General features: G+C 40.7%; 1 protein-coding gene across 1 annotated transcript in view; it reads right to left on the bottom strand.

The window, feature by feature from the left end:
• Positions 1–13,202, bottom strand: part of SMURF2 (SMAD specific E3 ubiquitin protein ligase 2) — a 122,790-nt gene extending 109,588 nt beyond the window's left edge. Inside the window, exon 1 of the mRNA XM_025436555.3 lies at positions 13,008–13,202. Within this exon, the coding sequence (XP_025292340.1) occupies positions 13,008–13,059 (52 nt within the window). The 5' untranslated portion in view covers positions 13,060–13,202. The remainder of the gene's footprint in view (positions 1–13,007) is intronic.
• Positions 13,203–27,389: the final 14,187 nt, after the last annotated feature.

The raw sequence follows: 27,389 nt of genomic DNA, 5'->3' as shown, positions 1-27,389 counted from the left end.
TGGTGAAAATTAACATAACAGGACAGGAAACAACAAATGTTGGAGAGGATGTGGAGAAAAGGGAACCCTCTTGCACTGTTGGTGGGAATGTGAACTGGTACAGTCACTCTGGAAAACTGTGTGGAGGTTCCTCAAAGAGTTAAAAACAGAGTTACCCTACGAACTAGCAATTGTACTACTGGAGATTTACCCCAAAGACACAGATGCAGTGAAACGGCAGGACACCTACACCCCAATGTTTATAGCAGCAATGTCCACAATAGCCAAACTGTGGAAGGAGCCTCAGTGTCCATCAAGGGATGAGTGGATAAAGAAGATGTGGTCTATGTATACAGTGGAATATTACTCAGCCATGAGAAATGACAAATACCCATCATTTGCTTCAACGTGGATAGAACTGGAGGGTATTATGTTGAGTGAAGTAAGTCTATTGGAGAAGGACAAACATTATATGGTCTCATTCATTCGGGAAATATAAAAAATAGTGAAAGTGATTATAGGGGAAAGGAGAGAAAATGAGTGGGAAATATCAGAGAGGGTGATAGAACATGAAAGACTCCTAACTCTGGGAAACGAACAACGGGGGTGGAAGGGGAGGTGGGCGGGGGGGGGGGGGATGGGGTGACTAGGTGACAGGCACTGAGGGGGGCACTTGATGGGATGAGCACTGGGTATTATACTATATGTTGGCAAATCGAACTCCAATAAAAAAAATACAAAAAAATTTTTAAATGAACAAATTAACTACTTATGTTTGCAATTCTAATAAAAAGAATTTTGTATCTACTCCTATAACACGTGTAGCATATAGTTTATGTAATAAAGTTTATCCTAAAATATGGATTTTGATTAAAAGCCAGTGTCACCTTTAAGAGGTTCTAATTCTCCAACTCCATTTATTTCAAGTACACTCATTTAGACTTTTAGTTTTCAGTTTTACAGGTCTTAACTCACTCCTGACATCTACCTGTGCAAAAATATCCCCACCTACTGACAAGAGGTGAGACTACGGGCTATTCTTGAAAGTGCCAGCAAGCTAGAGGGAAATGTATTAAGTCATGAAAGACTGTATTTGGATCCATTTTCACCACCTCCAACACCCTGAGCTAGTCAAACTATTTTCCAAAGCTCTTCTATTTTTTACCAAAAGTAAGAAGGAGGAGAGAGAAATGCAGTTAATGTGTTTGCTAAATAAGTTAATAATGAAAATTGTAACACAATAGCTAATCTAACTATATGAATGAATTCTTTATGATACACTGTGTATCCCAAGGTATGCAAAACATTTGTGCCTATTTTATAAGATATGATATTAAACAGATACCTATATTAACCTTTATTAATGTTGTTCTTGCTCCTGTCAATAAAAGCATATAATTGGTTATGACTAACATTCAGAAGTCTTTGATCAAAAATTACAAAATACATTAACATAATACTTTACAACTTGATCAGTATTTTTCACACATATTATTTCTTATCCAGCAGTATCTTAAATAATACTGTCATTCTGGGGGCAGCCCCGGTGGCTCAGTGGTTTAGCGCCACTTTCAGCCCAAGGTGTGATCCTGAAGACCCGGGATCGAGTCCCGCGTCAGGCTCCCTGCATGGAGCCTGCTTCTCCCTCAGCCTGTGTCTCTGCCTCTCTCTGTGTGTGTGTCTCTCATGAATAAATAAAATATTAAAAAAAAAAAATACTGTCATTCTGGGACACTTGGGTGGCTCAGTGGTTCACAGTCTGTCTTCGGCTCAAGGTGTAATCCCGGGGTCTTGGGATCAAGTCCTGCATCAGGCTCCCCACAGGGAGCCTGCTTCTCCCTCTGCTTATGTCTCTACCTCTCTTTCTCTGTGTCTCTCATGAATAAATAAATTATTTAAAAAAAGATTAATAAAAATACTGTCATTTTAAGCATGCACTCAAAACTAAAAGCACAGGCACCAAGAAAGTAAGTGATATGCTTCAAAGGACAAAGCTTACCTGTGGCCTAACTAGGATGTGGACCTAAATTTTCTGCCTGCAAGTTCTATACTCTTTCCATAACATCCCAATTGCCTTCTCCCTAATTAAATCTTAGGGGGTAAATCTTACACAGGAAATAAGATCTACCTTATGGATGTCTGTTTTGTGACAATTCCTAGGAATGTATTAGGGTCAAATAAAAAAGTCTGCTTAGGGGGTGCCTGGGTGGCTTGGTTGGTTAGCAACTGACTCTTGGTTTCAGCTCAGATGGTGATCTCAGGATCATGAGATCAAACCCCATGTCCAGACCCCCATGGGGCTGGCTCTATGCTTGGTGTGGAATCTGCTTGAAATTTTCTCTCTCCCTTTGCTTCTGCCCCTACCCCTGCTCAGGCTCACATGGACCCTCTCTCCCAAAATATATATTTTTTTTAATCTTAAAAAAAAAACGTCTCGGGTGCTTGGGTGGCACAGTTAAGCATCTGACTCTTAGTTGGTTCAGGTCATGATCTCAGGATCAAGCCCCATTATCAGGCTATACACTCAACATAAAGTCTGTGTGAGATTCATTTCGCTCTCTCTCTCTCTCCCCTCTACCCCTCCCACTCATGCCGTCTCTCTAATAAATAAAGTCTGCTCAGATTTTAATGAAATTGACTTTCTTCCTTTGTCTTATAGAAAATACATGCTCATAATCCGACCAAAAAATACCCATAATCCAACACACATTTAACAATTACAGTATATCCTTTCCTTTCTATTGCCACATTTTACATATGTTTATTCTTTTTATCCCACCTTTTCCCAAAAACGATCTGAGGGGGCTGACAGGCAAACCTTATTAATTCATACCTGTTGCATCCACTTTCATCAGTAAGAGATAAAAATAATAAAATTATTAAAGGTTCATTAATAGTAGAGCCTGGGTGGCTCTGTCAACTAAGCATCTGCCTTCAGCTCAGGTCATGATCCCACGGTCCTAGGATGGAGGCCCACATCGGGCTCCCTGCTCTACAGGGAGCCTACTGTTCTCTCTCCCTCTGTCTGCTTCTCCCTCTCCCTCTGCCTGCAGCTCTCCCTACTTGTACTCTCTGTCACAGAAACAAATAAAATCTTAAAAACAAAAAAGTCTGTAATAGAAATTTTCAGAAGAAAAATACAGACCCCAATCTAGGTTTATTCTGATTTCCTATATTTCCAATCATGGTAATATATAATAAAATTAATCACTGTCTGGCAAATGTCAAGAAATTGATAAATATTTATTTGTTGAATAAATGAAATAATCACTCCAAAGCATTACAAGATTCTAAATCATTACAGGATCCAGAAATTAAAGACTCACTTATGCTTATTAAACTGTTATTAAAATGTTTATGAAAAGCTTTTTAATCACTGTTTGAAATCAGAAGACTTATGTTAAAGCTATAGTCACCAAGAAAGTGTGGCTTATAAATGATAAACTTATAAACAATCGAATTATAGCTAAAGGAACAGAACAAAGTCCAGAAATAGAACTAACCATATGTGTATTTTCAACTGACTTTCAGCCAAGGTGCCAAAACAATGCAACGGAAGAAACAAAAGCATGTGAACAAATGATGCTAAAAAAGTCAGATATCCACACGGGGAAGAAGAAGAAGAAAAAAATATTGACCTTTATCTTTCACACTGTATTAAAAAATTAACTTTAGAAGAGTCCCAGATGGGGGCATCTGGGTGGCTCAGTTGGTTAAGTGTCTGCCTTCAGCTTGGATCGGTATCTCAGTATCTCAGGGTCCTGGGATGAAACCCCGAGACCCTACAGAGAAGTGTGCTTCTCCCTCTACCTCTGCAGTTCCCCTTGCTTGTGCACACACAGGTACTCTTGGGCTCTCTCAAATAAATAAATATATGACTCTTTTTTTAAAGAGTCATAGATGTAAATGTAAAAGCTAAAACTATAACACAGAAAACATAGGAGAAAGCTTTTAGAATTGTGGATTTAAAAAAATGTCTTAGGGGATGACTGGGTGGCTCAGTGGTTGAGCATCTGCCTTTGGCTCGGGCTGTGGTCCCAGGGTCCTGGGATGGAATCCCACATCAGCTCCCCATAGGGAGCCTGCTTCTCCCTCTGCCTACATCTCTGCCTCTCTCTCTCACGAATAAATAAATAAAATCTTTTAAAAAAAGGAAAAGAAAAGATGTCTTAGGACATAAAAAGTATGAATCATAAACGAAAGACTGATGAACTGGGCTAAATAGAAATTCAAAACTTCTGCTTTTTGAAACACTACTGGGGAGGAAAGCCCCAAATTAGAAGAAAATATTTGCAAAACACATATCTGATAAAGGACTTATATCCACAATACAAAAAGAAATCTCAAAACTTGATAATAAAAAAATAATTCAAATTATGAGCAGAATATTTCAGCATTCACCAAAGACACACAGATGGCAAGTAAGCCCACGAAAAGATGCTTATCACTGTAGGTCAATAAGGGAATTAAAACTAAAGCTTCAGTGAAATATCTCTACACCAATTAGAATGGCTAATATAAAAGATGAGAAGAGCAAGTGTTCAAGTTTCAAGTATTAGCTAGGACTGGGAGCAACTGGAACTCTTGCTGGTAGAAACGCAGAACGGTACAACTTTGAAAAACACTTTAGCAGATTTTTAAAAAATCAAACACATATTTACATATTTACTATATGATCCAACAATCTAATTATTTACCCAAGAGAAATAAAAAAAACATGTTCACACAAAGAGAGGTCTATACTCGAATGTTCACAGCAGTTTTATTTGTAAGGGCCAAAAACTAGAAAGAACAAATGTCTGTGGATATTTGTGAATGGATAAAGAAAATGGGGCATATGTGCAAAATGCAACATTCCTCAGAAATAAGGAGGAACAAACAACTGAAATACAAGATAGATCTCAAAAGCACTATGCTAAGAGAAGAAGTCTGGCCCAGAAGACTACAAAACGCACAATTCCATTTACATAAAATTCTAGAAAAGGCAAAACCATAGTAACAAAGTAAAGTGGTGGTTGCCAAGGACTGGAGATGGGAGGAGACTGTCTATGAAAGGGCATGAAGAAACTTTCTGGGAAAAAAGAAACTTTGTGCAATCATCGATATAGTAATTCCTACCTCACATTTAAGGTATTAGATTCATTATTACCTTATTATTACCATTTTACCTTAAAACTTGAAAAAATTAATTAAATAAAACTTAAGTTTTGTTTTTATGTCGGCTGTCAATTTTTTTTTTTTCTGTCAATTTTTAGTAAGAAACCAAACTGCTAAACTTAAGATATATGTCAATACGGGATCCCTGGTTGGCTCAGCGGTTTAGCGCCTGCCTTCGGCCCAGGGCCTGATCCTGGAGATCCAGGATCGAATCCCACATCGGGCTCCCTGCAAGGAGCCTGCTTCTCCCTCTGCCTGTGTCTCTGCCTCTCTCTCTCTCTCTCTGTGTGTCTGATGAATAAATAAATAAAACCTTTAAAAAACAAAAAGATATATGTCAATACTTAATATATCAAATATGGTTTTTTTTAAAAGTAGTTTATGCCTTCAGAAGTTATTCTAAAACAAACTAATATGAAATTCCTCATTTTGTTCAACTAATTATGCATTAGTGGAAAAATCCAAAAGAAAGAAATTCTTTAAATATAAACATTTAACTGTAAAAAAAAAAAAAAAAGCCAAATACTGATACCTGGAAAACTAGCATCAAGTGAAATACTAACAGGATTACCATTCAACAAAATTGCTCAATCAAGCAAAAATACCTACTGCTGCATTCCTGAATACAAGCAATAACTTACAAAATACAATGAAAATATCACAAATATAAATTAGCTGGAATTATATCACAACATAGAAAATTACTGAACTACAAACAAAAGCTTAAATAAAAGTAAAAACATAGTGTGCTTCTAGGAGGGAGAACTAAAAACACTTAAATGCTTTTTCCCCAAAGTAAGGTTAATTCTAATTACAACCCCAAGGAAATTTCTTCTGAAACTTAACAAGTTTAGTATTTGTATGGAAGAGCAAATAAGTGAAGATAGCATAAAAAATTTCCATCACAATGAGCATATTAAACCAAATTATAAAGCTACCATAATGAAAAGAGTATGGCACTGAACAAGAGATAATCTGACTCTATTATAACTAATTTAACATAACAAAAAATATCCCATCACTGTGGAAAGAATGGGTTAATCAATAATGATGAGATGACTAAACAGAAACTGGGAGATAAATATCTTCCTAAACCATTTTTAAGAAGCACTAAAATAAAATGTACTTAAACATCTACTAAGCCTCTTAAAGAAAAAGGTCTTCCAAGTAACAGAATAAGAAAAACAAAAGTTTAACAGATTTGACTCCTAAAATAACAAATTTCTGATGTCCAAAAATGGTCAAAATTAAGAGTCAAATAACAGATTGGGGAAAACATTTGTAGCAAATCTAACAACAGATTAACATTTTTAATTCTCAGGCAGATCAATAAGAAAAAACATGAACGTCCTAACAGGTAAGTAGGACAAGGCCAAATAAGTCAACTAAAAGAAAAAAAATAGGAAAATATTCAACTTCACAATGTTGAAAAACTATATTTCTATGGAATTAGGAAAAAAATGTAAAAACAAGAGCCAATGCTTGTAACAGGATAGTAAGAAGGTACATTTATTTATTTACTGCTGCCCTATATATACGCACAATTCTTATAGGAAGCAGCCTGAGGAAGAATTAATAAAGAACTTAGAAAAGATCCACACTCCATAACATAATAGCACTTTTTTTTTTTTTTAAGATGTATTTATTTTAGAGAGAGACCATGTGAGCAAGGAGAGGGACAGCAAGAAAAAGACTCCTCAAGCAGACTTAAGACTGAGCGCAGAGCCTGACTCTGGGCCTCTACGCCTGGCTTGATCCCAGGACTTTTAAGATCATGACCTCTGCCAAAATCAAGAGTTGGAGGCTTAACAGACTGAGCCACCCAGGTGCCCCCACAAGAGCACTCTTTCTGTGGAAATATCCTAGAAAAATAATCCTTTTTAAAAAGTTATCCATATTAAGATGTTTACAGCAATTATCTGCAATTAAAATTTTAGAAGTAAAAGTTGTAACAAGAAAAAAAAAAGTAACAATAATAGTTGTTATGTAGTATCCCCTTAACTGGTTATCCTAAAATCAATCTTTGGGGGCACACCTGCGTGGCTCAGTCAGTTGAGCATCTGCCTTGGGCTCAGATCATGATCCTAGAGTGTTGGGATAGAGCCCCATGTCCAGTATCCTGCTCAGCAGGGAGGCTGCTTCTCCCTCTCCCTCTGCGCGCCCTCTCTCTCTCTCTCTCTCTCCCTCCCTCTCAAATAAATAAAATCCTTGAAAAGAAAAATCAGTCTTCACAGTTCCCACCCCAGTCTATCCTCCCCACTGCCCCAAGATAATGTTTCTAAATATCAAAGCTTAAAATCCTTCAATGGTTCCCCCACCTTAAAAAAAAAAAAAAAAAAAAAAGAAAATCTGGGATCCCTGGGTGGCTCAGCAGTTTGGCGCTTGCCTTTGTCCCAGAGCTCGATCCTGGAGTCCCGGGATCGAGTCCCGCATCGGGCTCCCTGCATGGAGCCTGCTTGTGTCTCTGCCTCTCTCTCTCTCTCTATCATGAATAAATAAATAAAATCTTTAAAAAAAAAAAAAATCAAACACCTTGGCAAAATATAGTAAGTTCCAAATTGGGTTGGTCCCTGTCTATAGACTCATCTCTTGCCACTCATACTTAGTGCTTTAGCCACAAAGAACACATATAGAACTACAGAGAATTACTTCTTTGTCTCCAGCATCCATTCAATAAAATGCCAAAAACTCTTAATCCATGCCGAAACAAAGATTCTGGCTCCTTAGAGCTTACAGCATAGAAACAACAAATATCCTTCATTGAGTTAGATCTGATACCAGAGGAAGAGCCTCTTCGTCACAGAGGAAAGGCCTACTCAGGTCAAGGAAAGTTCTAGGGATAAGGGTAAGCCTTGAGTTGAACCTTAAAAGATGACCGTGAATCTCAAGGGCCAAGGGTAATTCCAAATACATGGGATATATTTATTTTATTTTTCCACACAAAATCTTAGACATTGTAACAAGCTTTCTAGACAGACAATTTAGGATTCCAACATGTACTTACTACCTCTTAGAGCTATTGCAGATTAAAAGTGATAACAGATATAAACTTAAGACAGTGTCTGGCACTTAATAAGCATTCAATACATGTCAGTCCATACAGAAACACACAACAGTGCTGATTACAACAGTGTATTTCAAGGGTCCAGCATTCTTAGAATAAAAGTAACAGTAAAAAAAAATGAGAGTAAAAAAGAGAAAAAGCAGTAAGAATGGAGTTAAATGACTTATCACCATATAGCCAGCGTCAAAGTTCTCTCTATACACCATGATATTCTTTTACTACACATTACAACAGACAGTAATTTATATTCATAATGATACTAAATCATAAATAAAACATTAAGTTCTGTTAAATATGGTCTATTTGGAAAAAGTAGGATATTGTACATCTTTAAAAGCCTTCACAATCTGGGCAGCCGCGGTGGCGCAGTGGTTTAGCACCGCCTGCAGCCCAGGGTGTGATCCTGGAGACCCAGGATCGAGTCACGTCAGGCTCCCTGCATGGAGCCTGCTTCTCCCTCTGCCTGTGTCTCGCCTCTCTCTCTCTCTCTCTCTCTGAATAAATAAATAAATAAATCTTTAAAAAAAAAAAAAAAGCCTTCACAATCTATAAAAGACATCAAAAATGGCTACAATAAAAAATCTTGTGTGCCTAAAGTGTGGCCTTTGTTTACCTTGAAAATTGAGTTACATGCTAAATATGCTAAATGATAAACAAAATAAGTGACATGGTAGAATATGATAGTTACAGTTCAACCAATAGGGAAAAAAAAAGTAGAATCCGTGATTTTAATACATACACACACCCTTTTCTCAGCCATGAAAACCAAACTACATGCAGCACCTAGGCAGGTTCCACAGCATGTCTGAGTGTTAGACTAGAACAGACAAGAGGAAGGAGCTTAAGCCACATTAGCTTCCTCCTCAAAAACCAAGCAAATAAAATGAATTGGGGACATTCAAATCACTAACACCCCTACTTAGAAGCCCGTGAGATATAATCAAATTGTAATTTTTAAAGGCTTGAATCCAAAAAAATAAAAATAAAAATAAAAAAATAAAGCCTTGAATCCATAAAATACACAGTAAAAACAATACTAAGATACCAGCATATCTAAAGTGAGACTTTTATGTATTTTTTAAATATTTTATTTATTTATTCATGAGAGACAGAGAGAGAGAGAGAGAGGCAGAGACACAGCCAGAGGGAGAAGCAGGCTCCATGCAGGGAACCTGACATGGGACTCGATCCCGCGTCTCCAGGATCAGGCCCTGGGCTGAAGGCAGCGCTAAACCACTGAGCCACCCGGGCTGCCCTAAAGTGAGACTTTTAAAGTTGATTTTCCTTTAGCTATAGACAAGGTTAACCTCATTACTGCCAAGGGTTTTATAAATTAATACATGAAGAACAGCATACAAAAACATTTAGGTTACAAAAAGGCCTGCAATAAATGTTCTAGAGAAGTAATCTTTCTCCATATCCAAGAAATTTAAATATTAGAAATCCCTGGGTGGCTTAGTGGTTTAGTGCCTGCCTTCGGCCCAGGGCGTGATCCTGGAGACCCGGGATCGAGTCCCACACATCGGGCTCCCTGCATGGAGCCTGCTTCTTCCTCTGCCTGTGTCTCTGCCTCTCTCTCTCTCAATCGGTGTCTCTCATGAATAAATAAATAAAATTTAAAAAAAAAAGAAATTATACTAAACTGCTTTTTCAAGATTTTGGTTTTCAAAAACAACAAGGATATAAAAAATTTACCCCAATTTTTTACTGTAACCAAATTCAAAGGATGTTTTCTATCCAAAGCATTGTAAGAAAAGCTTATATCAGATATTCATAAGTACAATGAATACAAATTTTATATTTTATAATCAATTTCCTATAGAAATAACAGTTGAAATTGATAGCTTTACCATACAGCCGCTTTTAATGATTGTTAATGTGTCATTAAGAACAACCAAAGTACTTGATGGACCAAATCAGATTTTAACTACCAATGGCCTGAGGAATCTCAAATGTGGGATTAAATTAACCCTACCTCCTTAGCATCAAAAACACCAAACAGTTCACTAGGTAAGTGTGGGCTAAGGAATAATACATGGAAAAGTCTAATAATATTTGTCGTGGGCAGAGATCTCATGGCTCAAATATTTCTTCTCCAGCCTGTGTGTATGTGTGACTGTATGTGTGTGTGTCATCACGTAAAAACTGTTTATACCTTTCAGTAAAGGGACAACTCTATGTTAAAGATAGAATTGACTACAGTTCATAAAGCACCATGGAATCAAAGACATTTTATATAAACTTAAAATACTAGTATGATACTGACTTAAGGCAAAGAACAATAATTTTAAAGCATCTTACAGCCCAAGTGTATTGTAAACCAAATAAAAATTCACTGTGGGATGTGTCTTTTTTTTTTTTTTTAAGTAATTTTCCTTATTATGGAACCCGGATCTAAATGAACTGTTAAACACTTAGTCTAAAGGTATGCCAAACATTTCTTAAGGTCTTAACAAAGAATCAACTTTTTTTTTTTTTTTCAAACAAAACGAGGCCTAGGTTAAATATTTTATTTGGCTTCTCAAGATGGACTGAAAAGTTGGGCACCAGCTCCAGACCAATTCCTGGACGCACATCAAACACAGCCCTGTCATTTATCCAGTCAGTCAAAACAATCTTTTCCATCTAACCCTTTAATGTTTATGTCCTAAAAAGCTGCTAATTGAATCCAGCTCTTGAAATCTATTTGTTAAAATCTATACCATCTAATTTGTAAATGGACAAAAATGAGAAAATATAAGTTAACTTTCCTGGCAAAACAGAATCCACCAAATATAACCAAAAAGGAGAGGGCAATGTTTTTAATATCTGAATAGCTTTTTCTTAAAATATGACAGAGACAAATTCTCAATGGTTTTCAAAAACTGAGAGTACCTCAAACTGCTTTTACAATTAAGGGGACACAGTGTATTTAATATTCCACAGAAAAATCTAAAAATACAAAATCACTCTATAAATTTAGCCCAGTGTTCCCTCTCCCCCCCCAAAAAAAAGAGGTGTCATCTTTTCTCCTAAGTTTACTCATGGATTTTTATAATGTATTATAGACTGTAAGGAAACCACAAATAAACACATTAAGATCTTTTAAAAATTTCAAACTCATTATATCTAAAAAAGAAAAAAAAACCTCCGAAATACCTGTTTTCTCCTTCATTTTCTCATGATGCACATAGCCTAGAAGGAAGTAAATGGTCAACAGCCTATTTCTGAGGTTTTTTGAACACCTAGAATCACAGGTTCTTTCTGTGATCACCACCACGGGACTGATTCCAGAGAAGAGCATCAGTAGATAAACCCTAAAGCAACAAAGATCCCTTATAAAGGTTTCCAAAGGAAACTGAATGGGGGCAACGGTAGTGGGGGGGGGGAGGGGATCCCTAACCCAGGTTTTCCATTAAGAACCACTCAGTTCATGATTCTTTGCAATTTTTCCCTAGAGAAAGTAAAACTGTCGTACAAGTCATATATTTTTAAAATCGCAGCCAATTTACAGTCAGACTAAATTCTCAAATACCAAATTCACTGCAAGTTTTAATCTGCAAAGTTCAGCCAGTGGACTGGGATGTGACACACAAGCATTCAATTACAAAATTAGTCCATCTAAATCTCAATGTCTAGTGTAGGCAAACATAATTACAGTTTATTCTCACACGCGCGTGCACACACATACACACACACACACAACCTCTAAGGAAAACCATTTTTCTCACCACACATCCAAACATCGACGCGGATAATACTGAATGGTGAAACTGGGAGAGCGACAGTGATTTCAATTCCACTTTTCAAACCAAAAGTAATCTGTCCTTAAGATGAGGTGACACGACCATGTAAGAACACCAAAAAACGGCACTGTGTCAGCAAAATGTACCTGTAACGTTAAAGATTTAATGCACTCTGAATCAGAAACATTTTGCAAGAGAGAAAGAAGCCTTCTACCTAGGAACCCCTCCATACATTCTTTTCCATTTAGAAAAGGAAAGGGGAGGAGGGGAGAAGAGACAAAACTTCCCTTGCAAATTTGTATGAGCACATACTTCGAAACGTACCCTCAAAAAAAAAAAAAGTGTGTTCTTAGAGCAGGTCTGGAGTTAGCAGTGAGACACAAGTTCTGCGGCCTACAAGGAACAACCCAAAACATGCTACCCTACAATCAAACCCTTCCAAAACACAGAGTGTACAATGAGCCAGAGTCGGCGGAGCAGGCGGACACACCGGAAAAAAAAAAAAAAAAAAATCCACCTCGGTCTCCTCCCCCTTCCCAAGGACTTGCGTTTCAGGTGTGTGGCACCGGCCGCAGCGGCCGGCGGCGGAGAGTGAAGGTCTTGCAGGCGGGCACAGTGGGCGAACAAGTTACCAGGGAACACACACTCTCTCTCACACACACACACACACACACACACACACCCTCCCGTTAAGCGCTCCATCTTTAAGGAGTGTTTACTGCGCGCAGTCAGCGGCCGGATTCAACAATCCCCGCCACGGGAGCTCGTCGCCCCCTCGACGACCCCACCTGGGCGGCAGCCCCGCGGAGAGCCGTGCTCCTCGGCCAGCGCGCGCCGACCTCCAGTCAGCCCGCGCGTCCCACCGGGCAGCCCGCCCCTCAACAAAAGACCCCGACACCGGTCGGCTCGCTCCAGAACCTCCCGAGCGGGGCGAGCCCGTTGCCACTCCTCTCCCTGAACTAGGCCTTCCCCCGTCCCCGACCCCCGGCTCACCATTGATCACGACCCTGGCCCTTCCCAAGGCCACAGGCACCCCCCGCCGGCTCGCCCGCCCCGCGGCCGCCCCCCTCGGCTCCCCTCACCTGTCAGGCGCAGCTTGACGGGCCCGTTCCTCCGGCCCCCGGGGTTAGACATGTCCCCGGCGGCGGGGGCGGCGCGGCGGCGGCGGCGGCGGCGGGGCTGCTGCTGCGGCGGCGGCGGCGGCGGCGGCGGCGGCGGCGGCGGGGCTGCGGCCGCGGCGCGGGGCCCGGGGCCGGCGGGCGGGCGGGGCGGGGGCGACGGCGAGGCGCGGCGGAGTCACCACAGCGGCCGGGGCTGGGGCCCGAGCAGCCGGCGCCGCGGCCGCCACGGCCGGAGGGTCCCGGATGTGCCGAGCGTCGTCGCCATGAGCCGCGGAGGGAGCGGGACGCCGAGCTCCCCCCTCCTCCCACTTCTCCTTCCTCGGCCCGGGCCGCACAACAAAGCGGCAGCCGCGGCCGGCCGCGCCGCCTCCGCCCGCGCCCGCGCCCCCGCCGCCCGCCCGCGGCCGCCTCCGCCCGTCCCTCCCCTCGGCTCGGCGAGGCCCAGGAGGAGCCGCCGGCGCTGCTCGGCCGAGGCGGGCGGCGCTCGGCGGCGCCGGAGCAGGACTCGGGGCTCGGCCGCTTCCTCCTCTACCCGCCCTCTTGTCTGAGGGAACCGGGTCCTGGGGCCGCCGCCGCCACTCGTCGGCTCCGGGGGGCGGGGAGGAGACGGGAGGCGGGGCCGGCGGGGCGGGGCCTGGCGGGCGGGCGGGCGGGCGCTGGGTGCCCGGGGCGCGGGGCGCGGGGCCCGGGCGGGCCTGGGCGCAGGCGGGGAAGGGCGGAGAAGGGCGGGGGAGCTCGCCGCCGCCGCCGAGGGTCCCACGCGGAACTTGGTGGAGACAGCCGGCGAAAGGAAGAAAGTGGCGGCGCCGAGCTCGGTGGCACCAGGAGGGGCTTGGTGTCCAGCCCACTGAAGGCAGAGCTTTTGTCCGTGCGACGCCGACTGCCCCTCTTCGATGCCCACTGCGTGCACGGCGCTCTAGGGGGCTGGAGCGAGCGAGGTTGGAACCGAGCCCCCTGCCCTCGGGGAATTCAGCGTCGCTGGGGTGAGGGAAGAGCCACGATTCCCACACCAGGCGCCCCTGCAACCCCCCTGCGGTGTTGTGCTCCTAGTATCCCGGCTGCCACCTCCATCCTGGACTCACCTGGTGGACGAGATCAGGTTACCTGCCCGCTCCGGCTCTTTTTCCAGCTGCATCTCGGAGGATAGGCGATTGATAATAATACCTTAAAGGATTATTATCAAGATAAGCCTTGGAGAGCAGTGTTTGAAAAGCTTTTCATACAGAACTGTATCTCGTTATCTCGGGAAGAAAAAAAGAGATAGAAAATGAAATAAAAATAAGTGTACCTTGCCATTTGACCCTGTAATTGCACTCTTGGGAATTTTTTTTATACATATATATTAAGACAGAAGATGTTTCTTTGAAAAGTTCGGTTAATAACAAAAGGGGGAATGAGGGAACAGCCTAATGGTGAACTGTATTACATCATCCGCATCGATTTTTATGCAGCCATTTAAATGGCAATTATGAAGATCATATAATATGGAAGAGTTTACAAATAAAGTTTAAAAGCACATCAAAAAGTCGTATGGGGATCCCTGGGTGGCGCAGCGGTTTGGCGCCTGCCTTTGGCCCAGGGCGCGATCCTGGAGACCCGGGATCGAATCCCACATCGGGCTCCCGGTGCATGGAGCCTGCTTCTCCCTCTGCTTTTCTCTCTCTCTCTCTCTCTCTCTCTCTCTATGACTATCATAAATAAATTTAAAAAAAATTAAAAAAAAGTCGTATGCATGCAAAAAGATCTAGGACAATGAAAACTAAGAATAACAATGGGGGGATTTTTTTATGTGCTTTGTTAGTTTTGCTGAAGGCTGTTATTAATGCCATTTTAAATGTTTAATAAAATCTAATACGTTTTAATGCTAATTCAGTGTCAGCCATTACTTTTAATTTATCAGTAATGTCTCTTCATTCTCCAGACGAAGTTACCTCCAAGAGCATCTCATCAGCCTGCCTCCCACCCTACAATTAAAGTACTCCAAAATTTCATAAAGTTCTACGAGTTAGGCTAGAAATTCAAAGGACGGTGCTAGAAATGCATTCAAATTCAAATACTGATTGCCTACTATGTGCAAAGCAGTGAATAAGTTCCCTTAGAAATGATTCTTTGTACTACAGGAGCTCTGAAGGTAACCTGACCAATTTGAACAACGGCTGCTAACACAATTTAAAAGACTGGAGGGACAATGGCAAGAAAATTAGCAAATTGACAGATACGTACACATTTGCCTTACTCTTATGGCACACACTTTGTCCCCAACCACGCACTAACATAATTTGTAGCTTTGTATTAAGCAATAGAAGTTAGGATTTGAGAACAGTGTTGGGGGAGCTGGGGAGACTACCTGTTGAGAAGTTTAAAGCAGTACCTTCAAATATGTAAGAGACGGTGTGGGGAAAATGTATAGCTGCTTAACATGCAGAGGAGGACTCTGTTTAGGCTTGCCTATGTATAGGTTTAAATCTCCTTTAAAACAAAAGATTCAGATAAGAATAACACTTTAAAATCATTCATACAGTTAAGGGGAGCTAAACTTCCATTAGGTTAAATTTCAGCATTACATGTATAGCATTGCTTCATCAGGGCAACACTTTTAGACATTAGCTTGAGAAAAAGGCAGGAAAAACAATCCTTAGGGAATTCACCCTTTTCTTTCTTCCTAAAATAGAAATCCACTTCCAATATAAATCATACCTATATATATCTATAGCGGGCATGGGAATTGCAGAAAATCTTTTCAAAGCTTTTCTATTCCCTTATGACTTCTAATTTGCCTTCGGTAAAATTGTGCACCTTTTATCAAATCATTATTGCAGGCATCTGCCTCAAGTTTACTAACTTCATACTATTTCATACTAATAAGTCTTTTTCCATAAATGCCACTTAGTAGAAACTTCCAATGAAAATCCTGTAACAACAACTCATTAAATAGCATTTTGGAGCAAAAGTTTTAAACTTTTTTATTAACATATTTTAATCACTGAAACTTGCACTCTTTATGATGGTATCCCAGACCAGAGGTGAAAATCTACACATGGTTATAAGAATATTTAAAACCTTTTGTTTAAAACATGTTTCTGTTTTCCAAGGCTAATGTTAAATTTGATGTGACTTTGCAAGAAAATGCTTACCATCTGTAGTTGGTATTTTTCTTCTGCTCCAGCCATTAATATATTTTTTACATAGAAGAGTTGTCTCCAGTAATAAAAAATCTGTCCGAGGTAAGGTTATGTTAATAATGGAACTCCTGTGAAGCTATTTTTGTAGTGTGAATTTCAAATTTAATACAGTTTATGCACCATGGAAAAAAGCAAACATCAGGCACTCAGCAGTTTCTGCCACTGCTTAAAATTCAACTTTCTTTTAATGTTTAAAATATCATGAATTTAATTTAATGTAATACTTAGTTCTAGCTCCCTTCAAATCAGCTTATCACTAATGAAGCGGCTAAGCAGAACCCCCATGTACTCACAGTTGTTAACCTGACCCTCTCTTCCCCTATCTCCACTCATTTCCTCTCTGCCTCTGCCTGTCCTAGGTTCTCTAAGTTAGGTTTATGAAAAACCCACAAGTGCAGTCCTGTTCTGACATAGTTTAGAATTAGGTCACATTCCAAGCTGTTCTCTATGACCCCTCCCCTGACCCCCTCCCAGCAGACCCGGCTCCCACCGATGGAAACTGAGGTCACACCTGGGGCCTGTGTTTCTCCAGGTGGAGGCCACTCACCTCACTCTTGCCTACAATGGTAGTCCCTACCCTTTTCCTCTTCTGAAGGAATCTGCCCCCCATCTACTGCTCTAGCATTATGTTCAATGCTCATCCCCCAGAAATCCTAACTCAATAGATTCCGGTGGGGCTCATGAATTTACATTTCTAATGCTACTGATGGAGAGAACCCACTGTGAGAACTTACTGCCTGACATCAGGGATGAGCCTTGGTGGCCCTGTTTGTACTGGGTGAGCTTGGCCTCCTGGCTATGGAATGACTTCACCAATAGGCCAATCAGATTTTCTGTCCTTGGAACATGAAATGGGAACAGTGGGGGACTAAGCATGTGGTGTGTGGCTGGGTTAGAGGTGGTAGGGCTAGGTGCTGAGAAAGACATTTTAAAGTTCAAGTAGATAAATAAAAGAGGAAATGAGTGTGTAGAAAGAGCCTAACAAAGCAGACAAACCAAAGTGAGAATAAGTGGTTTCATAACCCTGAAGAGGGAGACAAAGAGAATGATTGTCTAACAGAATTCCGGCCTGTACTCCTGGCCCACAAATGACTTCTTACAATTCATTTCCAACGGATCTTGCTGTGCAGAACAACCACCCCACCCGTAGTTAAGCAAGTTTAAGTGGGTCTCTGTCCCTTGTGTTCACTTTGTGTCCACACCTTTCCCTCGTCGGACTGTCCTAAACTCTTCTCCACATATCCTTGATTATCTGCTTTGCTTCTGCCAAGGTTCTTCCCCAGAAATGAGTCTTACCTACAACCCAGCCTGTGGCTTGGATCCTACCCCTGAGGGGTAACACTTCTAGAACCTAGAGCAGGGGATCTCTGGGTGGCGCAGCGGTTTGGCGCCTGCCTTTGGCCCAGGGCGCCATCCTGGAGACCTGGGATCGAATCCCACGTCGGGCTCCCAGTGCATGGAGCCTGCTTCTCCCTCTGCCTGTGTCTCTGCCCCTCTCTTTCTCTGTGTGACTATCATAAATAAATAAAAATTTTAAAAAAATAGAACCTAGAGCACTCTAATACCTATGGCTATCATGCACTTGAAAGGTGGCTAGTGATGTGCTGCACGTATGAAATGCACTTTGGATTTTGGAGACTTAGTATGGGGAGAAAAAGGGAAGCAAAATGTCTTAATATTTTTTATACCAATGACATTGAAATGATAATATTTTGGATCTATTGGGTTAAATAAAATATAGTTAATTTCCCTATTTCTTTTTACTTTTATGACTACTAGAAAATCGAAAACCACAAATATGACTCTCTCTGTACTTCTATTGACCAGTGATGATCTAGAGGGTGATGACCATCCCATTCATCTACCTCCAGAATATTTGCCACTACCTGGATTCCCCACCACTCTGCTCAGCACCTGACTTTCCCCACAGCACTTTTTTTTAGATTTTATCTTAACCATCCAGGTTTCCAACCAATTTCTATAGCTAGATCAGTTTCAACAGCAACTATCTCACTCTTGGGGGTATGGGAAGATCTGTTGCCAGGATCCTTTTCATGCCCTTACCCCAGGTACCTGGTTTTGATTCAAACTGACTGTTGTGCATTGTACTAAGTCTTAAGATTGAACAGATCTTGTAAAGCAGATTCATGTGTCCAGGAGAGACGTAGACTAGATGCCCCTCGTTATGGATTGAATTATTCGCCTCAGAAGATACATTGAAGTCCTCAACTCCACCCCCATATTTGTGAATATAATCTTATTTGTAAATACAGTCTTTGAAGATGTAATCAAGTTAAGATGAGGCCATGCAGGTGGGTCCTAATTCAATATGCCTGTTGTCCTTCTAAGATGAGAAAAATGCCATATGAAGACAGAGACACACAGGAAGAATGTCATGTGACAACAGAGGCAGAGATTGGAGTGTGTAGCTACAAGCCAAGGAATGTCAAGGGTTGCTGGTCATTACCAGAGGCTAGGAAAAAGCAAGGAAGTACTCTACCCTGAGTCTCAGAGAGCTCAAAGGGCATGGCCTTGCTAACACTTTAACATTGGAAATGTGAGAGAATACCTTTCTGTTGTTTTCAGCCACCAAGTTTGTGATACTTTGTCACAGGAGCCCTAGGAAACTAATATAACCGCTAAGTCCCCTCTACGCCCAATTATGTTATGTGCAATACAGGTAAAAAGGCACATTACACAGCTGATTTTCATTATTGTTGCATCTACAATATTGTACTTTTTAAAAAATAGAAAATCCTGTAAATCAAGGCCATTTTTATGCACCCATTTTCAAACATCTTAAGTATACAGACTGCCCTGTTATATTGTAAATTCTGAGTTAAAAGAGAATGTAATTTGAAGAGATTGCATATTTTCCAAGGCCAATTTGGTGATTTAAGCATGGAAGTATTACAATTAAATGTTTGAAAAGTTATCTGTGCATGGTTTGCTGTAAGCTGATCTCATGAAGCAATACATCTTTTGGGGATGAGGTAGCAGCCCCAACCCCGGGGGAAAGGGAGCGGGCGCATCACACGACTGCAACTACTTTGGACAACTGAGCAACATGAGCAGGCTCAAAAAAAAAGTCATATCCAATCATCTTCAAAATAAAAACTGTAGTAGCTACAACACAATTCTCCAAGGGCGGGATGGGAGGAGGAGATGTGGAAATATTTGTATGATGCAGTCTTTATGGGTAATGCAGAGAATATGGGCCAGAATGAGATCAACATGGCTCATAAGCCAATGGGTCAATGTCAACCATTGCTTATAAACCTTCAATGACGGCTCGTTGCCTCTCGACTCCAAACAGCTTTAGTGACATAAAGGAATGCTCATGATATAAATACATAAACTTTAAAACAGCAGAAAACATATATGTGAGGAATGATCCTAGTTCCAACTTTTAAATAAACATATATTCATTCATTCAAAATGATATTTACTAGGCATATACTAGCTGCCGAGCACTGTTCTTAGATTTTGTAATCTAGGAAAGGAAGAAAAACAACACATAAAATGCAAAGGGTAAAAAGAAATTATCTGTTGCTTTCTAGGGAACATTTTTTTTCATTAAAGATTTATTTTTTTACTTACGTGAAAGGGAGAGAGCGCAAGTGGGGGGCTGGGGAGACAGTATAGGCAGAGGGAGAAGGAGAGAGAAATTCAGGTAGACTCCAGGCTGAGTGCAGAGCCTGATACAGGGCCCCATCTCACCACCCTGAGATCAGACCAGAGCCAATACCAAGAGTCAGATGTTTTAACCAACTTCACCACCCAGGTGCCCCTCTAGAGAGCATTTTCAATGCTTAGGTCAAATCAATCACTGTGATTCTCCCAAGTTTTACTGAAAATGTCGAGAAAGATGTTTACCTCTTTCCCACTAGACATGAATTAGAAAGGATAGGCACCAATGGGCCATATGATGGCCCTCAATGTCAGACACTATCTGAGACTGGAGTCAATACAGAGGAAGAGGGGCCAAGAGATGGAGAGAATGGAATCTGATCCTGATGATCCCATTTGAGCTCCTGTATCCTGAAGCCATCGTGCAGCTTGGGTCAGGTTTGCAGTCACTTGCCTGTAAAAGTCCTAACCGATACATCCAGTGAAGCAGAATCTCTGTGGTGAAAGCTGCAATCTGCATTGGTAATTAGGTCCCCATGTGAATAATCATTGAGGAGGTGAAGACCTGATTGCAGAACACAAGCCAACTTTATTTACAAAAGCAGGCAGTAGGCTAGATTTGTCCCACTAGCCATAGTGCCAACCCCTGCTCTGGATCTACAGCCAGAAGTAAAGAGAACAGTACCACACTTGGGAGGGTCAGTAGAACTCAGTAAAGTGTTTTTTCAATATCTGTGACATGTGAAACCATTTAATAGTTGAGGGAAAGAAGCCAATACAATTATAGCAAGAGCTAATATTTATGGAAGGCTTACAATGAGCTAGATGCTGTGCTAAGGGGTATCTCACTTAGGATGCTTTGGTTAGCAAAAAACAGAAAACCTGACTCAAACAAACTTAAATGACATAGAGAATTTGTATTTCACACAACAAGCATCTCTGAGATTGGGGTGATTCCATAATTGGAGTTCTAGTGTCTAGTGATATTGTTCAAGGACACAGGTTCTTCCTATCTGGTGCCTCTGCCTTCCTCGGGGTTTTGGCTTTACTTTTTAAAATTTACTCATATATTCCTCTGAGACAGAGAGTATGAGCAAGGGATGGAGGACAGAGAGAAGCAGGTTCCCCATTGAGCAGGGAGCCTGACTACATGGGGCTCCATCCCAGGATCCAGGATCAAGACCTGAGCTAAAGGCAGATGCTTAACTGACTGACCACCCAGGTGCCTCTGGCTTTTACTTTTAAGTAACTCCCTCCACAACCACAAGATGGCTACTATAGTCCCAGGCCTCATATCCAGACCAAATAATCCTTAGAAGAAACAAGTCATCTCTGCCTGCTTCTTAAAAGCGAATAAATAGGGCCTCCTGGCTGGTTCAATTGGAAGAACATGTGACTCTTGATCTCAGGGTTTTGAGTTTGAGTCCCACGTGGGGTATAGAGATTTAAGTAAATTAACTTAAAAAAGAAAGTGAAGAAATATTTCCCCAAAATCCCTCTACCCCAGCATCTTCTCTCTCATTTCTCATTGGTCAAAATTTGATCATATGCCCACATTTAAACTAATCATTGGAGGGGATCCCTGGATGGCTCAGCAGTTTGGCGCCTGCCTTCAGCCCAGGGTGTAATCCTGGAGTCCCGGGGTCGAGTCCCCCATCGGGCTCCCTACATGGGGCCTGTGTCTCTGCCTCTCAGTCTCTCTCTCATGAATAAATAAATAAAATCTTTAAGTAAATAAATAAATAAACTAATCATTGGTAAGGACAATGGAATTTCCAAGATTAGTTGAGATGAATTAGGAATCACCTCCTCATCTATGTTGAGAGTGTATGAATAACTGAATGAAATCAGGCTTCTGTTAGGAGGTATGAGAACCAGGAAAGGATATTGGATATGTAACCACATGTGATATTATTAGGTAATATTTTTTTCCATGTTTTACACATTATGAGAAAATAAAGTTCAGAGGGAGGAAAGTGACTTGCCCAAGATCGTGCAGCAAGTAAGTGGAAGAAACTGGATTCAGACCTAGGTCTGCAAAAACAGGCCCAAGACCTCAACCACCACACTAAGTTGCTATGGCAGAGCTGAGGATGTCAGGGGAGAACAGGATAGCTCCAAAGATTACTTCAGAATCAAGTAAAACAGAGCTAGTTATTAAATTTGTGATATGACCAGACCTCTCTAGCAGGGTGTACCACTTAATTTTTGCTGTGTAACAAACAATCTCATAATTCAGTGTGTAAAACCACAGTCATTTATTTCACTCACAATTATATGGGTCAGCAACTTGGGCTAGGTTTCTGGTCTCAGCCAGACTCACTCATGCATCTTTGGTCAAATGCCAATTGGCTAGCAGATCAGCTAGGACCTGGCTAGTCTAAGATGGACTCAAGTGAGATAGCTTGCCTTTGTTCCAGGTGGTCTCTCATTCTCCAGCAGGCCAGCCCGAGCTTGTTTACTTGGAGACTGATCAGTGTGCCAAGAGTGGAGAGTGGAAATATGGAAGGCCTCTTAAGTGCTAGCTCAGATTCAGGAAGAGTTGCTTTTTTTTAGCAGGGACTGAGATGAAAAAAAGATTTTCTTTCCATATTCTGCAGAAGAATTAAAGCTATAACCTTCTCATGCAACAATATTATGCCCCATTCCCATATTTGTAGCTCAGGGAGTGCTCAATAGTTAGGCCTATTTCATGGCTGACATGACCTAGGCTCCCGAAGGAAAAGAACTCTTCAACACAGCTGACAGATGATGTAAGAGGTAGAACATGGTTTTGGTACAGAAAGAAAAGCAGCACCATGGTCAATGGCTTGAGGCTAGTATAAGACAACATGAGAGCATCTGAAAACCAAATATTTAAGCTCAAAGACAAAATTACATACAGTACATTTGTATCCCTGCCAAAACATATACCATATAACAATCAAGAGACCAGAGCCATATTTTCTACTTATCCTGGTAAAGTAAATATAAACTATACATTCATTTATCAAACATTTATTATGCCAAATCCTGTCAAACTTGAATAGAATTCTTAATTTTTTAAGTTACTGTCTTTAAAAATAGCCTTTAGAATGACTTATGTTATCTTTAAAAGGACCAAAGGGGTTTACCCTCAAGGTCAGAATTTCCTTATTTGTGAAATTATTAAAACATGTGATCTAACCCATCTGAAAACACTGATGTCTTTTTTTCTGAATTCATTCACTGCTGTCATTAGCAGCTTAAATCTATGACTGTTTGTAGGCATTTAAAACATTCTGGAATTAATTTCTAAGGAAAGGCAGTGAGCACAAGTAAGTTGTATTTCATCTTATGAACCCATTCAGAAATTTACAGTCTTTAGATATGAACTTACACAGCATGAAGTTTGGCCCACAGCATTTCTGAAAGTGGAATTTGGCTCATGTGAATTCTCATAGCAAAAGAGAGATTGCCAAAACAAGCAGCTTTCTCTAAATACAGGTGAAATAATATTCTTACAGAGTAAATCCTCACAATGTGAAAAAATACAGAGTAAGTTCACAGAACGTTCTCTGAAATAGTTTTCCATAGAACTGAACCCATGGAAAGTGCTTTAACCAATCAAGGCTGAAGGGAATTCCTCTAAACCAAGGTGAAATCTGCCCACCCACCCCATGGTAGAGTTGCCTAAATGGAGGTCTGTTGGATTGAAGTATCTCAACTTTAACAAGCTCAAGAAGAAGCACGGATATACAAAACAGTAGAAAATGTTCATGAATATTAATATAGAAAATATGTGGAATATAGAAATATAGAAAATAAAAACAAAAGCTGTCTAATATACTGTGTAATGTTCATTGTTAATTTTCTTGTTGAAAATAGGTTTCTTTTTTTGAAAATAGCAGTTTCTAATGCACCATTTGTGATTACATTACAGCTAAGTAATCTATAATACATTCAATTAATACAATGCCATAAAAGTAAAAACACCAAATAGGTAAACTATATTAATACATTGCAACGTATATTTGTAATAAAGTTAAGTAGGTTTTTTAATTTTATTTTTAATTTGTTAGATTTTATTTATTTATTCATAGAGAGAGAGAGAGAGAGAGAGGCCGAGACACAGGCAGAGAGAGAAGCAGGCTCCATGCAGGGAGCCCGACGCAGGACTCGATCCAGGGTCTCCAGGATCACACCCCAGGCTGCAGGCGGCGCTAAACCGCCGCGCCACCGGGGCTGCCCTAAGTGGTTTTTTAAACGAATTTATTTACTTATTCATGAGAGACACAGAGATGCAGTAAGAGGGAGTAACAGGCCCCATGCAGAGAACCCGATGTGGGACTCGATCCCGGGTCTACAGGATCATGCCCTGGGCTGAAGGCAGTGCTAAACCTTTAGCCACTCAGGCTGCTCCTTAAGTTAAGTTTAAAAAATATTTAAGAACTTGAAGGAGGCATCATCAAGGAGCACATGCTAACAGTGAGATTAAGAACACATGATTTAGTGTAGTGATCCTGTTTAGAATAAAAAGTTTATATTCCAGCAAGACATTTTTAACTCATATTATCTAACCATAGGGAGAGGTTAAGTAAATTATGCTACATTCTTATTATGGAATATATTCAACCATTAAAATGATATTGTAGAAATATATTCATTACATATAAGATACATAGCATATATAATATATAAATATCAAGTATTGTTAATATGTATATTTTTGACATAGGAAATGCTTCTAATATATTGTCAAGTGGAAAAGAACTTTATAATATAGTATTACTGGCAGGGCAGGGGGAGGGGGAGGAGGCTGGGGGGTGTGGGGGAGGGGGCCCCCAGGGGGGTGCAGGTAGGGGGGGCTGATGAGAGAGGGAGGGGTGGGGGGGAGGGAGGAGGCCCCCCAGGGGGTGTGGGGGAGGGTTTTTTTTTTAAATATCTAATTTAAAATTATAAAAAAAGAGATAATATAGTATTACTGTGTAACTTCATTTCTTTTTTTTTTTTTTTTAGAGATGGAGGAGGGGAGGGGCAAAGCGAGAGGGAGAGAATCTTAAGCAGGCTCCACACCCAGCATAGAGCCCAATATGGGGCTCCATCTCATGACCATGAGATCATGACTTGAGCCAAAATCAAGAGTCAGCTACTTAACTGATTGAGCCACCCAGACACCCCTGTGTAACTTCATTTCTTAACAAAAAATGTAATTTATATACAGATTTAAATATCTTAAAAGAAACATACCAAATTGTAACCTGAGGCTATTTCTAGAGAATGGGAATTTCTATTTCTTCTTCTTTTGCATATTTGTATTTTCCACTTTTTTCTAACATTGAATATCTATTACTCAGTAATAAAACAGTTTAAGTACTGAGTTTTAAGATAAAAATATTCAAATAAAAAAGAATGAAAGAAATGTCAACAATGGGTGCCAGTAGATGATGCCGTCAAACAGGACTTTCATTTTCTTCTTTCATGTTTTCTGAAATTTCCACAAAGAACATTTATTAAAATCATATGCCATATACTATTAATATTACATGTTACTAGCGCATCTTATATATCACCCCATATGGGATGGATAAGCAGGGGAAAGGAAATAGTTCCACAGTCAGGTGAAAGGTCACTTGAATAAACTAAAAGTAAAAATTTCTGCATTATCATCAACTTCTGTAGATTTTTTTTTCAGAAATGTCTGATTGTCAAATGAGAGGTTCCAAAATGAAGCTGAAAAGATATAATTTGTAAATATCAGTGACACCTTTCTCTCCTTCCAAATGGTGGTGGGAATCTCTGACTCAACACCGCCCCCTTCCTGTGGTCTCAGCTGCTTTTCTCTGAGACCAGGACAGCCTTATGCCAAATTCAAGTGAGAAAACCAGAGTTTAACAAGAGTCCTGTGGATTACTTAGTCTCAAGTAGAAGTTGAGGAAGATGTGAACCAACAGCAGCCCCTGTAGAAATGACTTCAGGCTCTGAGCTGACAACGGGCTCAGCATGAGTCATTTCAGCGACATGGGCTCTTAGCTGAATTCATAGCTGGATTCTGTTGGAGAAGAAGGTCATGATGGTTCCCCCGCTACCCGCAGCCCAGCAGCCTACACTATCAGCCATACTTTCCGTTCTGGGAACTGTGCTGTAAAAGGGACAAAGGAAAGAGGAATCAAGACCCTGAGGGACTTTAAGTCATGTCCCAGGTGGAATATTTGGAAAAGCTGAGAAAGAAGACTCAGAGGAACACACTGCCCTAAAATACCTGAAAAGTCTCCACCTTTAAGGTCAATTCACCTTGTTCTCCAGTTTTGCAGGGAGGAGCTGGGACTAGAAGTCCATGGAGACAGAACTCAAGACAGGAGGAAGGCTTTATGAAATTCCAAGTGGCAGAAGATACGCTGTCCTTGGAACTGCTCTTCTAAGTGTGGTCTGGAGAACCACAGCATGGACTTCAGGGGAACCCACTAGAAAATGTACTGGGTCTCAGGGCCAACCCAGACCCGCTGAATCGGAGCCTGAAGTTCCAAAAGCTGCCCAGGCGACTCAAATGCAGTTCACGTTGTAGGTTGTGCTGGTCCAGACTGTCCATCTGGGGAGGCAATAGTGCCCTGTTCCTCTGGAGAGAAATCCAAGGCTGGACTACCCTCATTTAGGACACTATAGAGAACTCAAAAACTGAAAGATGGTCTAAGAAAGACGGATGAGTAAGAGTGTTTGTTGAAGCATAGTGTGAATTAGAAAATTTAAAAACCTGAATCTGGTAAAAATTACAATAAAATATTATGCAGCCATTAAAAATGATATTTTAGATGAACGTTTAAGGAATGTATAGATGTTCAGAATACACTAGGGGAACTAAATTGTAAAATTCAATATGCACAATGTGAGACCATATTTTTAACATTCACTTAAAAATAATTATGAATAAAAAATAATTATGAAAAATCTAAAAATACAATTAAAATGTTATCTAGCCAGGGGAGACTGCTTTTTAAAATGCTTATTAGAGAAGTAATTGTTGCTCATTACAAAATCTGGAAAATGGTAAACAGTACAAGGGAGAAACTAAAAATAATGTATTAGCTACCAGCCAAAGATAACCATTGTTATCATTCTGGTATATTTTTTTTATTCCCTATTCTATACAGATTTATGTGTTTTTGAATAATACTGTTTTGGATTATAAAAATAATACATGTTTAGTGTAGAAAATTTGTAAAATCAGAGGCACCTCAGTGGTTGAGTCGGTCAAGCATCCAACTCCTGATTTTGGCTCAGGTCATGATCTCAGGGTCATGGAATCAAGCCTTGTATTGAGCTCCACACTCAGCAGGGAGTCTGCTTGTCCCTCTTCCTCTGCTCCTCCTTTCTCTCTCTCTCTCTTTCTCCCCCCTAAATAAATAAATAAATCTTCAAAAAAAAAAAAAAAGAACATCTTGAAAATCAGAAAAGTATAACAGAGAAAATTTTAAATATTTGGATATAATGACTAGTCTTTCTTTCTTTCTTTCTTCCTTTCTTTCAAGATTTTATTTATTTATTCATGAGTGACACAGAGAGACAGAGGCAGAGA

This window comes from Canis lupus, chromosome 9 (genome assembly GCF_003254725.2).
Source record: "Canis lupus dingo isolate Sandy chromosome 9, ASM325472v2, whole genome shotgun sequence".
Classification (NCBI taxonomy): Eukaryota; Metazoa; Chordata; class Mammalia; order Carnivora; family Canidae; genus Canis; species Canis lupus.
Note: the sequence above shows the minus strand (reverse complement) of the source record. Positions and strands in the feature narration are given on the sequence as shown.